This window comes from Medicago truncatula, chromosome 6, assembly GCF_003473485.1.
Source record: "Medicago truncatula cultivar Jemalong A17 chromosome 6, MtrunA17r5.0-ANR, whole genome shotgun sequence".
NCBI lineage: Eukaryota > Viridiplantae > Streptophyta > Magnoliopsida > Fabales > Fabaceae > Medicago > Medicago truncatula.
Genome location: NC_053047.1, coordinates 41,357,711 through 41,373,019, shown reverse-complemented (window position 1 = coordinate 41,373,019; position 15,309 = coordinate 41,357,711). Strand labels below are relative to the sequence as shown.

Genomic DNA, 15,309 nt, shown 5'->3' with positions numbered 1-15,309 from the left:
ACGTCAAATATATTTAGTTTAAAATTTGAGTCAAATGTATTTAAATTTTTAGACAATTTTACTTATATTTGTTTTATTTTTTGAGTGGAATTTTACATATATTTGCTATGATGGAGTACTGACTTTTATTTCATTTAATCCTTTTTTTTAGATATTTCTAGAAGGTATTAGCACAAAAAAAAAAAAAATCTAGAAGGATGTTATAATGTATTTTGTCGCATTTAATTTCCACTAAAATTTCTGTTACTATTGCAAGAATCTATTTAGGAGATGGAAAATGGATGGATGGCTTTGATGATCCTTATGGTTTTCGGCTCAAAGAAACTTGATTCAGAAGGATCTTCAAGATTATGTCATCGACGAAACACAACAACAACCAAATCTTTTTCCACTAAATGAGTATGTTATCGACGGAACACCTCAACTTATATTTCTATAGGATTACTAGCAGAGGAATAATGCTGACACACTCTAGATTATGTCAGTTTTGTGTGTTTTGAATAATGTGTCATCTGTATTTCTTTCTTGGATTATACTCTACATTCTCTTAACTATAATCTTTGTGTTTGATATTGATAATTTTTCTTTTTACTTTACTGCATGATGATTCTATCATGAATTAGGTTTTATTAACACTGCTACAATGTAGCATGATCAAGATGCTTGCACTACAAGTAAGGAATTAAAAAGCGAGTAGTGCTAGCAACAGTCGTTCTAATACTCTTTTCAGCATTTAGCTTAATTAAGACACAGTAACTATTTGAAGTTTGAATATAACTTGATAAAATTTAAAGCTATAACAAACTAGTTGTCTATATTTTTTCATTATGAAAATCATTTGTGTTAAGCCTTGAAAAAAAATTAAAAATTAAAAATTGAACTATCATTGCAGAGTTCTCTTTTCGAGAACCCTTTCAAAAATAAGCGTATACCGCTTTTAGTGACAAACACACGGTATTCTTTAGTAAAAGGCGAAAGAATAGTTCGCTATGTGCTTATCACACGGTTCCGTGGTTTGCCATAGAAGGAGTTCTTTCATTTTATAGCACAAGCAGCATACTTTGATTTCTAAACTAGCCGATGTGGGCTTTCCTACTGCTTGCACAAATTACTTTCCTACACTCAGAGTGTTGCAGTCGCATTGCAATCACTGATATAGCGGAGAATCACCGTCAAATGCAGTTGATGCAATTTAATCATGGTTGCGTTGTGGTTTCGTCAACATCAAAGTAACTTGGTTCCATTACTTCATTGTCAAGCAACTCTTCTATATGGCAATTGTCAAGGGTGCTGAACACATTCACCTCTTCTTCTCAAATGTACCTTATGGAATGGAATGCCTAACCTTGAAACTTACACATTTCCTTACATAAACTGTTTTCGATTGCCACATGCCAACTTTTCTGGATTTAAGCATCTTAAGACGCTTGTGATAGAGGAATTCAAAGTAGAGAAGGATGTCTTGTTATGTCTGTTTTATAAATGCTTCAATCTTGGAAACCTTATCTTCATAGATTGTATATTCCACCACATGATTCATATGGTTAGTTCCACATTGCGTAGTCTCAAGCTAATTACTTCTCGCCTTCCAACGAAGATTGGTATCACGGCCTCAGACCTTCCGTCCTTCGTCTACTGTGAAAACATTCTTTCTATTTCATCTATCGATTCGCCCAAGTTATCAAAGTTTTGCTTAACTCCATGGAGTTTGAAGAGTTAGAAATTCCACGTGCCTTTGCTCTCTTGGCTTCTCTGCCTCAGCTTCAGAATCTAAGCTTATTTTTCGTGTCTCCGTCACAAATAAAACCTCATTCATTCCACATGATGTCCAGTTTCAAATACAGAATTTGTATTATACTAAAACAGTTTGAGTTTATTAGCTTTTGTGCTTATATGATAAGTGTTTATGCTATAAGCTGCAAAATAAGTTATTTATCCAAAGAGGGTTTAATTCAAAGTCACAATCAGTTCTATTTCTTTCATCATGCTCTAACTGCTATTAACTCTTGTCTTTCTGTCATTTTCATAGCAACATTTATCACAGTTTTGTGTAATGTGATGGAACTCCTACAATTTTCTTGGTTTTGCATAATGGGACATACTTGATGTTAAATAATACTATAACCATGTCATTTATCTATTTAGGGAATTAGCATAATGTGATGAAACTCCTACAATTTTCTTGCCTTTTTAAAACAAAAAGAGCAAATGCTATAATTGTATGTAGGGAATGCTTTGCATAACTCTGTGATTTAAAAGATGTGAATTTATGCTACAAATATTAAAGAGTAATAATATTAATATTTGGTCAAAAAATATATTAGTGACATTATTGGTAATAAAAAGTTATTAAAATCATTAATAGTTATGATGTTGAAAATTTGGCTCACCATGAGTCTTTAAAAACCTCTAAAGAACATAACTTGTTGCAGCAAATTCTTTCTCAAATCTCTAGAAATAATGTCTCACTTTTCATTTTTTATGCGTATTTTCTTTCATCTTTCTTGTTTCGTATATCTTTCTCATGCTTTGAACAATGGTTTCAGTGTTGAACTCATTCATCGTGACTCCTCAAAATCACCCATCTACCATCCCATAGAAACTAAATTCCGAAGAACTTATAATGTTGTGAGTCGTTCAATTAATCGTGTTAATCACTTCTCCAAACAATTCTCACACAATACAAATCAACCTGTATCAACTTTAATCCCAGATTCAAGTGAGTATCTCATTAGTTACTTGGTTGGTACGCCACCCTTTAAGGCGTATGGTTTTATGGATACAGGTAGTAACTTAATATGGCTCCAATGTCAGCCTTGTCATACCTGTTTCAATCAAACCTCTCCTATATTTAATCCTTCAAAATCTTCAAGTTACAAAAATATTAGCTGCTCTTCTAGTGCATGTAAAGATACACCTGAAGTAGATACCTCTTGTAACCACGACGAAGATGCTTGTGAATATTCGGTTACATATGGTGGTGATGCAAAGTCACACGGAGATCTTAGTACGGAGACTCTAACATTAGATTCCACCTCCGGCTCTAGTGTATTGTTTCCTAAAACTGTGATAGGATGTGGACACGTCAACATGTTGTCGGATAACGATCAAAGCTCTAGTATAGTTGGCATGGGAAGTGGACAAATGTCGCTTGTAAAACAATTAGGCTCTTCAATTGGTAGTAAATTCTCTTACTGCTTGATTCCTTTTCATAGTGATTCTAGTCGGTCGAACTCCTCAAGCAAACTTAAATTCGGAGATGCTGCTGTTGTTTCGGGTGAAATGATTGTTTCATCTCCTATGGTCAAAGTCATCGGTCGAGAAGACTATTATTTCCTAACATTGGAAGCATTTAGTGTGGGAAACAATAGAATAGAATATGGAGAAGAAACAAATGTTTCTAAGCAGAACATTTTAATTGACTCGGGCACACCGCTTACTATGTTGCCACCTCTTTTTCACTCTAAGTTGGAATCATATGTGGCAAAGATGTTAAACACACGTGCCGAGCCTCCTGATCATCGATTAAGCCTTTGCTATAATACCACTGGAAAACAATCAAATTTTCCTGTCATTACTGCACATTTTAGTGGTGCAGATGTTAAGCTAGATTCTAATAGCACATTTTTTCCGATTGAAGAGGGGATTATGTGCTTTTCATTCCTACCGTCTCAAGGTCCTTCAATATTCGGGAACTTGGCACAACATAACTTGTTAGTTGGTTATGACCTACAAAAAAATATTATCTCTTTTAAGCCTATTGATTGCACCAAGTTATGATTGAGTGTAGAAGTGCTTTATTAATCTAAATTTTCCATTGTCATAATATTTTGCCACTAACTTGTATCAATCATCTAATGTTTTTCTAACGAAGTAGTTACTTAAAAATAAAAAAGATATTTGATAAACAAAATCCCTCTTTTTTTTATTTAAAAAAAGAAGATAAAATAGCGAACCCTAGAGCAAGTCATCATCGATCTCTTGCTCCTGTTGTCTGTGTTCTAAGGTTAGTCGCTCTTTGTATTGTGAAAGCTTTTAATTCTTTACCGTCGCTCTATGTGACAAAGTTGTTAAAATTGTGAGTTAACACGTGGAATCGTACTATTTCATGAGTCTAGTTATCAATTTTTAGTTGACTCGGTTGTAAACTTGAATTTTGTAAATTCAGAAACAAAACCAAGTTTATTTGGTAGGGGACTTGTAGTGAACTCGGGTAACCTCGCATGAAAATTTTAACAGAGATATTTATTTATTTATTCAGCGTATTTTTCACATTCGCTTCCTTTTCTCTTGTGAATACTCTCAAGGCTTCTCTCTCTCAGCTTCAGAGTCTAAGTTTGTTCTTGCTTCTGTCACAAGTAAGTAAAACCTCATTCATTCCACATCATGTCTGGTTTAATTTGTTCATCGCGTCTTAATGCAGGTTTTCCGTTTACCAGCAGCAATTTGCCAGTTACAACATCTCACTGAAATGGACTTGTTTTTCCTTGGACCACAAGATGAAAATGATGACTACTTTTGGGTTTTGAACATGTTTATGAACTTATGGCCGTCTTTAAAATCTGTGTTTGAGGGTGAGTTGCCTCTTTTGAATTAGTGCTCTATCTACCTCTAAGGGCCTGTTTGGTTGACTTATTTATTTGAGTTTATTTACTGACATTAGCACTTGTGACATTGTTTGAGAGAATTTATGAAAATAGCTTATGACATGTTCACAAGTTGTTTTCAACTTATTTCCATAAGCATTTCAGGATAGCTTATGAAAACAGTTTATTGATTATACTAAAACAGTTTGAGTTTGTTTTATCTTGTGTTATAAAAATATCTTATTCATTAGTATATGATAAACGTTTATGCTATTAGCTGCAAGATAAGTTTTTTATCCAAAGAGGGCCTAATTCAAAGACACATTCTGTTGTATTTCTTTCATTATGCTCTAACTGTTGTTAACTCTTATCTTTCTGTCTATTCATTGCAACATTTATCACAGATGATTATTTAAATTCATGACCATGAATAATTATTATTTGAATAATTGGTGTTTCAGATTGCATGTGTCTTGTCTGTTTCCCAATCAAAGAAGGAAAATAAAACAACATTCATGATTTTCTCACATTGAGTTGAAATTTATGGAGTTGCATGGTTGTGTTGGCCAAATGTTTGAAACTGAGCTTGTTATTCACTTTCTCAAAAAGATGAGTTCACTCAGCGTATCACTTTTGATCCTATTGCATGGTTGTGTTGGCTTTGATGATCCTTGCTGGTTTTCGGCTGGAAGAAACTTGATTTAGAAGGATCTTCGTCGATGGAACAACCCAACTTATATTTCTCTAGCACTTATGTTTAACTTGATTCAGAAGAATAATGCTGACACACTCTAGAATCTAGATCATGTCAGTTCTGTGAAATCGAATTGGCGACATATATTTAAACTATAGTGTTTGTGTGTTTTGAACAATGTGTCAATCGTATTTCTTTCTTGAATTATATATAATATATTCTCTTGACTAAAATTTGTGAGTTTCATGTTGATAATTTTTCTTTTTACTTAACTGCATGATGATTCTATCATAAATTAGATTTTATTAAACACTACAACAATGTAGCATACGGGATGCTTGGGATACAAGTAAGAAATTAAAAAAACGAGTAGTGCCAACACTCACTCTAATACTATATTTTCAATGTTCACTCGAGATAGGCAAACAAATGTGACAGATACATTGGAGGAGTTCGACCAATTTGTTACTCGCTATCAACAACATCCCAACCATATCTCCAATTTTGAAATTTAATGAAATGGAACAATGTCATATTCCCCGGCAATATCATTCCTCTGTCCGAACACAATCCCTACTTCACTTCTAAGCAATGTGTGTAACACCTTCTTCATGGAAGGTCTACTAGAAGGACGTGTAGCAGTACACATTATCCCAAGTTTGAAAATACAGCACATTTCATCCAAACAACTTTGTTCCATTACTTCATTGTCAAGCAACTCTATTATATTGCTTTCTGCTTGAATATGGCGCCAAGCCCATTGTGCAAGAGATGAATACTCGTCACCACGAGTAGCTTTTTTACCAGTTGTAAGTTCCAATAGGATAACACCAAAGCTGAAGACATCAATCTTTTCATTGACTCTAGTTGTTTGAACATATTCTGCATTTCATGCATTGCAAAACACAATTAGATCAAAGTTATGGCCTGTTTGTTTCAGCTTTCTTTAAGAACAATCGTTGTTAACAATTTTGTGAACACATTTAGATCATATTTAGACAATTTCTTTTTATCATCAAATGTTACAAAAGTTTTCATCCGTTTGTTACGACTTAGTTTTGCTTGTCTGTAACAAACTAATCTTTCTAATGGAAAATATCATGCATAGAATGTTAAATAAGGAATATATTTGTTGGTAAGAAAAACACAGAAGAATCGTTCGTTCATTTTACCTGGAGCCATATAACCAAACGATCCAACCAAAGCTGACATGGTGTTAAACTGTCCTGGCTTCGTTAAGAATCTAGCAAAGCCAAAATCAGCAACTTTTGCATTGAATTCAGAATCCAAAAGTATGTTGCTTGTTTTTATATCGCGATGAATTATTGGAGGCGAGCAATCATGGTGCATGTAGCACAAACCATGAGCAATACCAGTAGCTATTCGCAATCGCTTTGGCCAATCGAGGACGACATGTTGCGCCGAATCCAACATAGCTAATGACTCATTTTTGTTGTGCAGCCACTTGTCTAGGCTACTGTGTTCCAAATACTCATATACAAGCATCATAGAATCCTCATTAGAGATACAACATAACAACTTCACAATGTTTCGATGTCGAATATTGCTCAATATTTTAACTTCCGCCCGAAACGAAGCTTCGAGCTGTTGCCTTGAATTTTTGTTACTCTTGATTTTTTTCACAGCAACATAGGTTAAACCGTCGACTGGAACGCGGTATACCGTTCCAAATCCACCACTTCCAATGATATTCTGTTCTGTCATTGAGGAAACTATGGTTGACTCTGTGAAACTCAGCCTTTGAAATGAAATGAGCTCCCATGAATTTTCCAATGTTGGTTCTCTTTTTCTGTAACGTTTGATGATCTTGAACAATGCCAACAAAACGAACAACAAAGTCACCACAATTAGGCTAATAATCAAACCAAGAAACCAATGTTTTTTAAGGCCAGACTTGCAATGGGTGAGGTTCAATGCTTGTGTATCAACACATAAATCTGAATTGTTCAAAAAGCTTCTATCATAAGCTGAATTTTCAAATTCAGTTGGAACTCTTCCTGTTAAATGATTGGATGATAGATTGAGATTGAGATTTCTGAGATGTGTGAGTATCGGAGGTATTTCGCCTGAGAATTGATTTTCTGATAAATCAAGAACGCTAAGGGAAGGTAAATGACCAATTGAAATTGGAATTTGTCCATTAAGTTGATTTTGGCTCAAATTCAAAGTCGCCAAGGATTTCCATGATATTACATCTGATGGAAGTGACCCTTTTAGCTGGTTTTGATCAAGCAACAATCTTTCAAGATTAGGAAGAGTTGTTAACTCTTGAGGAATACTTCCATTAAGATAATTCTTGCTTGCTATAAACTCAACCACACTAGTCCAAGAAGATACTCCAATTGGAATTCCACCATAAAATTGATTGTAACTTATATCAAAAACTGAAATACTTGAAGACAAATTTTGAGGAATTTCACCATTGAACTTATTATGACTTATCATGAAAATCACCAAATTCATATTCCAAAGTCCACTAGGAATTTTACCAGAAAATTCATTCTTGTAAATTTCCAGCACAAGCAAGTTACTACAATTTCCAATTGATTTTGGCAACTCACCACTTAAATGATTTTCATATGCAGTGAAAACTTGTAAGTTACCATGATAACAGAAGTTCTCTGGTAACTTTCCCTTAAAATTGTTGACTTCAATTCGAAAATATTCAAGCTTTGAGTGAAGACCAAAATCAGAAGGAAGTGTACCTGAAAACTTGTTTATAAAAGCATAGAAACCTTTTAAAGATTTAAGATTTCCTATACCATGGGGAATCTCCCCTGACAAATTGTTCATGTACAAATACAACCATGTTAAACTTTGGAGCTTTCCAAAATCATTTGGTATTTTCCCTGCAAGATTATTCTCTGAAAGATCAATTTCTGTCAAATTCAATGCTTCAACCAAACTTGGTATCTCTCCAAAGAGACTATTTCTGTAAAGGTACACTATGCTCAAATTCTTTAGCATGAACAAACCATTTGGAATTTTTCCACTCAAAAAATTTCCTGATAAATCCAAATACTCCAAAGCCATCATTTCACCAATTGTTACAGGAATCTCACCAAACAAGTTGGAGTCATACATATGAAACATCCTTAAATTCTTCAACTTAGTAAAACTAGATGGCAACTTTGTCCTAGGTAGCATACTATTTGAGAACATTGACAGTGTTTCGAGATTTAACAAATCACCAATTTCATTAGCAATACTACCATTGAAAAGACATTCATAAAGTCGAAGACTTTTCAAATTCCTCAACTTACCAATACTCATTGGAATATCACCTGAAAAGTTGTTTGCTCCAAGGCTAAGGAACTGCAGACTGGCCAACCGATCGATATCATTCGGAATGTTACCGACAAAGAAGTTATCTGAAAGATCAAGATGTTCAATCTTGGAACAATTATATAAGGATGTTGGAAACTCATTTGGAATATAATTGTATTGAAAATCAATGTAAGTGAGGTTTTTGAGTTCACATAGGAAAAGCGGTATTGTTTGTGTTATGTTCTTATTGATCATTGAAAGTGAAGTGACTGAATTCTTTGTGCAAAGGATTTCTGGCCATAAACAATGTGATGAAGTGTTTGATTTTGTCCAATGACTAAGGAATGATGGATTTTGGAAATGGTTTTTTATGCTTAATAGGATTTCATGTTCTTGATTGTATAGCTGAGATTCACAATTTGCATAGATGAAAAAGAAAATGAAGAGAAGAATTGACATGATGGATTTTTTCATTTGGTTGTTTTTGGTTCACACATAACCCAAATCAACTTCATTTATAGAGGACAAGTTCCCAGAAACCCCACACGCTCTTGACATTAAATATACTTTTCAGATTGCTTTATGCTTTTTTGACTCTAACAAGAACAATGGCAGCTAATAGTAAAAGGTATCATCATCATCACTTACTGTATTTTCGGATGTATATATCCATGATCCTTAAATATATTGTATAAGCATGGATGAAATGAAGGGGGAATTATAACATTATTGTGGCAACAATAAAATCATGTATACAAAAAACTTATACATAAATTACGTAATAATACCATTAAATATAACATATAAAGCACTTGAACATACACATTTAAAAGTCATTTTAATAAAGTTTCCGGTGACTTTCTCCCCGTCCCTCCCCATCCCGTAGGGAAAAATTCCTGACTGCAAATTGACATGATGACATTCCTAACTATATTTAAATTTAACGACTCAATCATACCACGTAACTCTCCGGAAAGACTATTTCTAGAAAGTAACAATCTGCTGTGATTCTTCAGCATGAACAAACCGCTAGGAATTTTTTCACTCAACGTTTTGTGAAATATCCAAAGAAACCATTTCCTATTGTTTCAGGCATTTCACCAAACAGGTTGCAGTCATGCATATAAAACAACTTCAATTTAGGAGATACTGAAATGAAAGTGATTGAAGCGTAAAGTTTATCTACAAGGTAAAATAAATAGTATCAAAAAAGACAACATGTTAGTGATCAAATTATAAAGAAGTAGCTTCTTTCTAGTAAGAAGGTCAAAAAAAGTTTGTCATATTTGATAATGAGTGGCTAGAGTTTACACATTTAAACAGGGAGGAGTGGGGTGTTCGGGGTTCAGATCTCAGCCTCTGCATAAATTACGCAATGTCCTTATCAAATGAGATAAGTTTATGGGGAAGTCATGTTTGTATTTTATGTGTAAGATAGTATTGTATTTGTATAGATCAAATTTGTGTGCCTTGAAAAAAATAGTTAAGCTATTATCACGAAATAGAAAAAATAACATAAATGAATAGTAGTGTAAGACAAAATAGACAGGATCAAAAACACACATGCTAGTAGTAGTAGTCAAAAAATAAAGAAATTGCTCTTTTATTTTAGAGTGCAAAATGTTGCTCCTTTTCTTTTCAATTTTGAGTCTTACATACTATCTATGTGCTGAACCACTCTCTTTTTTGGTACAGAAAATACCGGTCTTTAATGGCCAAAAACATGTACGAAAAATAGTGTTTTCTACATGTAGAAAATACCGGTCTTACACCACTATTTTTCTTCGTCCATTCCTCTATACTAATGTTCATGTGGGACAGTTTAGAATGGAATCCAAACTATGTAATGACCATAGAAAGTTTGCTTTAATTTACATAATCAAGTTAGGATAATTTACGATTTAGTCAATTCAAATCCATGTTTCTATTTTCTAACCATACAGCGCACCTTTGTTGAAAATAGATCTTAGGAACTAGGAAGTTCACATAAAATTCCACCATATCAATTGTGGTAAACAACATTGGAAGACCTTGACAAATGCAAACATTTAGGTATATACACTTTGAAACTTTAGCAAACTGTGCTTTTGCTAAACCTGATAGTATGTGTTCGGTTCCACATTTTGCAACCCCTGCTGCACGTTTGGAGTTCATTTTGCCATGGTTTTGAGAAATTACTATTTGTAGCTTCCATTTAAACACAAATGCTTTAATTAGGTAATTGCTTGGGAGGATTCTTGACATCATAAACAAAACAAAAATGGAACATGTCATAAGAAAGCACCCATTTTCCAAGTGTCAGTTCACAGAGAGAGAAAAAGAGTGTTTTAACTCCTTTCTAACTTTTGGGAGGGCACAGACAAATAACATTGTTGAAATAATCAAAGATATTGGTAATTAAACTCTTGTTGAAATAGCATGATCTGATGCTCATTCATGCTAACCTGTCACTGTCACTGAAACCTATTTTTCCAATTTGGTCTAATTTGAGTGTCTAATTTGAGTGACCAAATTGATTCTTTACCAAGACTTCGATTTGAGTTGAGCCGTTGACAACTTGAAGCAGACACAATCAACACACCGGATTTTTTTTTTGGCATATATAGAATGATACATAGTGGCTTTAGAATGACTTATGAAATAACTATGGCACCATCGTACAGTTCCAATTATGAAATAAGAATAATTTCACATACCTTAGTATCCCTGCACCTTCCAACCAACTTTATAAACTTCAATTCAGTTAAGTAAACATCATTAAATAAAACCAATTTTTTTAAATTTGTCAAAGTCTTTTTTTTTATTAAGGCCAAAGAATTTTTTTATTAAATAGCCATGCACAAGAAGTGCAGGAAATTACACCAGAAAAAAACAGTAGCTAACAGTAAGCGAAAAGCTACATAGCAGACCCAAAACAAAATGGAACAAAAATCCTCCTAAAGGAAAAACAAACCTCTTAAAATACTCTTTTAACAACTGGAAATGCTGAAAATAAGGACACCAATTACAACTCATAAAGCCAACTCAAAACAGATGAAGATTCAGCAATCCTAACACGCCAATCCAAGAGATACTGAGACTAATCTGAGATTAATAATTCAAGACTTGAACCCCACACAAACCACCCAACAAATCTGCTGCCACAAAAACTGATGAGCAAAAAACCACAGATTTCAAACTGAAACACCGGCACAGATAACATCTAACAATAATCTGCCAATTGACAAATTCAACTTCCCATATCAGAATACAAATTTGTCAAAGTTTTGTTTTCAGTCTTTGAAATCATTGGTTAAATACATAGCTAGCAACAACAATTTCCTACAATTTATCTTATCTGTATGCCGAACAGTTTAAACCAGCAATCAAATACTAATATGCACATCAATGCTAATATTATGGAGATTACAAGTATTTAAACACCTATTAATCAATTGCTGAATATTGTATTATAAGTTCAATTCAAAAATTTAAATCAACTTTTCACATTACCAGAGATTGGGCATTGCACTAGAAGGGTGGACTAGAACCCAGACCACTACAACACAAAACTGAAGGAACAAGAAACGCCCAACACCAGGCTGCTAACACAGCAACACGAACCAGCCCACAAAAAGAAGCAGAAAGCAGACCCTAATACCCCTCAACCCAACACAGCAAAACCGCTGCAAAAAAAAAAAAAAGGGAACCAAATAGAACCCCTGATGCCCATCAAAAACCAGTTCGCACCTCACTAGGTGAGTAGCTATTTGTGAAGGCAGCAAAACCAGTAAAAATCCAGCTGAATAGAAACTCATTAGGGAGATTCTAAGCTTAACATGAAATTCACATGCATTCAGCAGTGCTTGTGTAATAAGCCGATACAGTAAAAAGCAAATATAATAATAGAACCTAAAACAAAACTTAATTTCAGAGTGCATCAATCAGAACATGTATAATTTTGTCTAAAAAATTTAGTTACTTTAATTGCATAGTATTATTGACTTCAAAACAAAGATTAACAAAGTAACTAAATTATGATACGACATATCAATCAACAATCACCACCAATTGAGGTTCATAAACAAACCCTAAAATTTTCAAATTTAAATTTAAATTTCAGAACATAACAAAAATCACTACCTCAAAAGTCAAAAACCATACCCAAATTCACTTGAACTCAATAATCTTTACCTCACTCTCAAAATCCAGTTAAAGGAAACATCAAATTTAAACATATTGTAATTAAACCACCGGTAATCTAATATACTTACACTAATTATAACCACCGGTAGCTATCATGTCACTAGTGCCACAAGAACAAAATATAGTTCTTGACAAAAGACATGGCCGGCCATGAAATTAGTGCTCAAAATAAGGCAGAGGAGCACCAAACCTCTCAAGAACCCTCACCTCACTGATCACCACAAATTCATTCAAGTAACAAATATCCCCCAACCCAACACAACAAAGCCACTGCTAAAAAAAAAAGAACCAAACAGAACCACAGAACCCCTACGGCCCCTCAAAAACCAGTTCACACCTCACTAAGTGAGTAGCCATTTGTGAAGGCAACAAAACACAGTGAAAATCTAGCTGAATAGAAACTCATTAGGGAGATTATAAGCTTAAAAGACAATAACCAAACCCTATTTCACACGTACTCAAAATAAGGCAGAGAAGGCGAATCAACCCTCTCAAAAACCTTCACCTCACTAATCAACACAAATTTGTTGGTAACAAACAATTGAAATTCAAGCAATCACACACCAAACAAAGAACATTCATTTAAACTCAACATAATTAAACAACTAATAATCTACTGTACTTACATTAATCATAACAACATTAAAAAAATATCATTAACATTATAATAAAAGTCTACCGCTAAACTTATTACATATGATTATCAATTTCAAAACAGCCATAAACCAGATAACTCTTATAAATACTTCATTAGTATCATAGCTAATAAGCAACCAACATCAATCAAGGTTCAAACCAAACCCTAATTTTCTCAAATTTAAATTTTCAAAACACAAATTCACTACCTCAAAACTCTAATTCATAATCACTTATACTCAAAATTCGGCACAGGAGGCGCATCAAAACTCTCCAAAACCTTCACCTCACTTCCACCACCACCAATCTTCTCTTCCTCCTTCTGTCCAAAAATTCCACCAAATCCACCAAACCACGGCTTCCCACCTTTGTTTTCCTCCGAATTTGCATTTGAATTCGAATTCTCTGGCGGCATATCCTCGATCATCATCGGCAAAGGCTGTTGAGCACTCAAAAACTTATTCAAAGCAATACCAGCCCCCTCAATCAACGCTAAAAGCACACCACCAAATGCCGCTGATCGCGCAGAAGCAGCTAAACCCTGACGCATAGCAAGAAAACCACCAGTAGCAGCACCAGCAACAATAGAATTCCACGGATCTTCCTTTTGTCTCACGTAAACCATAGTACAATCAAAAGTTGAGAATAAACCACCCCAAACAGCGAAACTACCACCGATTCGAGGTGCGTTGAGACGAACAGCTTGTGTTGCGCCGGTGAAACGTGCTCCTTTGGGGGAATTGTAGAGACCTTTGAGAAAGTGGAAGGCGGAGCCACCGACGGCACCCATACCAAACGCGCCGCCGATGTCGTCGAGGATGCGATCGGGACAAGGCTCGCGTGAGGTTTCAGGTGTTCCCATGTTTTGATTGATTTGATCGAAAAGTGAATTTGGGTATTAGGGTTTTGGTGCGTGAGAGGAGAAAGAGAGAGAACAAAAGAATGAAGTAAAGAGGGTCGAAGTTCTCTTTTTATACGCCGACTAATAATGTTAAAATTATTTTAGATTTTAGATATCAATCTTTTTTATCAAGCAATGGGAAATTTTGTTTTTTTTTTAGAATCAACGGGAAATGTTTTAGATATTTTGTTTTTGCATACCTATTGGAAAAAAAAAAAATATATATATATATATATATGATTATTAATTCTTGGTTTAAATGTGTCCATTGATCCAAGCACTTTTTTTGTTTGGCATTGGTCCCTGCACTTTGTAAAAATATTGGTATTGGTCCCTCTGTTAACTTTCTGTTAAAAAAAAAAAACACAAAATCAACGGAATGCCACCTGGCCCAATCATTTCACGCCACGTGGCACCAATATCAATATTTTTACAAAGTGCACTGACCAATTCCAAACAAAAAAAAGTGTAGGGACCAATGCCAAAATCTGATGAAAGTGTAAGGACTAAAGGCATATTTAAACCTTAATTCTTTCTTTCCATGAGATTCTTGCACGATTTATTTTTTAAAAATGTGTTTTTGTTCGAATTTTATAATCATAAGGTGTTTTGATTTATGGAATCCTAACAATGTAAAAATTGAAGGCAGGCATGCAACATGACTTATGCTTGCCCAAATTTCTATAACAATCGTTTGAAATATATAAACCGAAATTTTTTCACAATGTGTTGAAAGTATGATTTTAAACATAGTTTTTGGGCCCATTTTTATTTTTATGATCGGGAAAACTAGCTTTTAAAAGGCGGGGGAACACTTGGATTATGGAATCTGAAACCTTCGAATATAAAGGTTTGCCAAAAACCTAACAAAATGTCACCACCTTTATCACTAAACACTCCTCACATCTCAAAAAAAAACACACCATTTTGGGCGAAAGTGTGATTTGGAGTAGCAATTTGGTCATCAAGGGGCGTCAACAACATCATTTTCGTTTGAATGCATAGATAATGTTCCTATA

At 34.2% G+C, this 15,309-nt stretch overlaps 3 protein-coding genes and 1 non-coding gene across 4 annotated transcripts; 1 reads left to right on the top strand and 3 right to left on the bottom strand.

Moving 5' to 3' along the window:
• Window positions 1-892: 892 nt before the first annotated feature.
• Window positions 893-1,008, bottom strand: LOC112416161 (U5 spliceosomal RNA). Its single transcript, XR_003006471.1, has one exon. It is a non-coding gene; the product is annotated as a U5 spliceosomal RNA (small nuclear RNA).
• A 1,452-nt stretch (window positions 1,009-2,460) lies between these two features.
• Window positions 2,461-4,597, top strand: LOC25496976 (aspartic proteinase CDR1). Its single transcript, XM_024786601.1, has 3 exons — window positions 2,461-3,713; window positions 4,262-4,358; window positions 4,424-4,597. Exons 1-3 carry the CDS (start codon window positions 2,461-2,463, stop codon window positions 4,595-4,597), a joined length of 1,524 nt encoding a protein of 507 aa, XP_024642369.1.
• A 999-nt stretch (window positions 4,598-5,596) lies between these two features.
• On the bottom strand, window positions 5,597-10,105 carry LOC25496975 (receptor-like protein kinase 5). The gene is made up of 2 exons (XM_013597726.3): window positions 6,453-10,105; window positions 5,597-6,162 (listed from the first exon to the last, which is right to left on the bottom strand). Exons 1-2 carry the CDS (start codon window positions 9,040-9,042, stop codon window positions 5,792-5,794), a joined length of 2,961 nt encoding a protein of 986 aa, XP_013453180.2. The 5' UTR covers window positions 9,043-10,105; the 3' UTR covers window positions 5,597-5,791.
• Window positions 10,106-13,311: 3,206 nt separating this feature from the next.
• LOC25496973 (mitochondrial import inner membrane translocase subunit TIM17-2) lies at window positions 13,312-14,383 on the bottom strand. Its single transcript, XM_013597724.3, has one exon. It carries the CDS (start codon window positions 14,249-14,251, stop codon window positions 13,619-13,621), a length of 633 nt encoding a protein of 210 aa, XP_013453178.1. The 5' UTR covers window positions 14,252-14,383; the 3' UTR covers window positions 13,312-13,618.
• Between the last annotated feature and the right edge of the window lie 926 nt (window positions 14,384-15,309).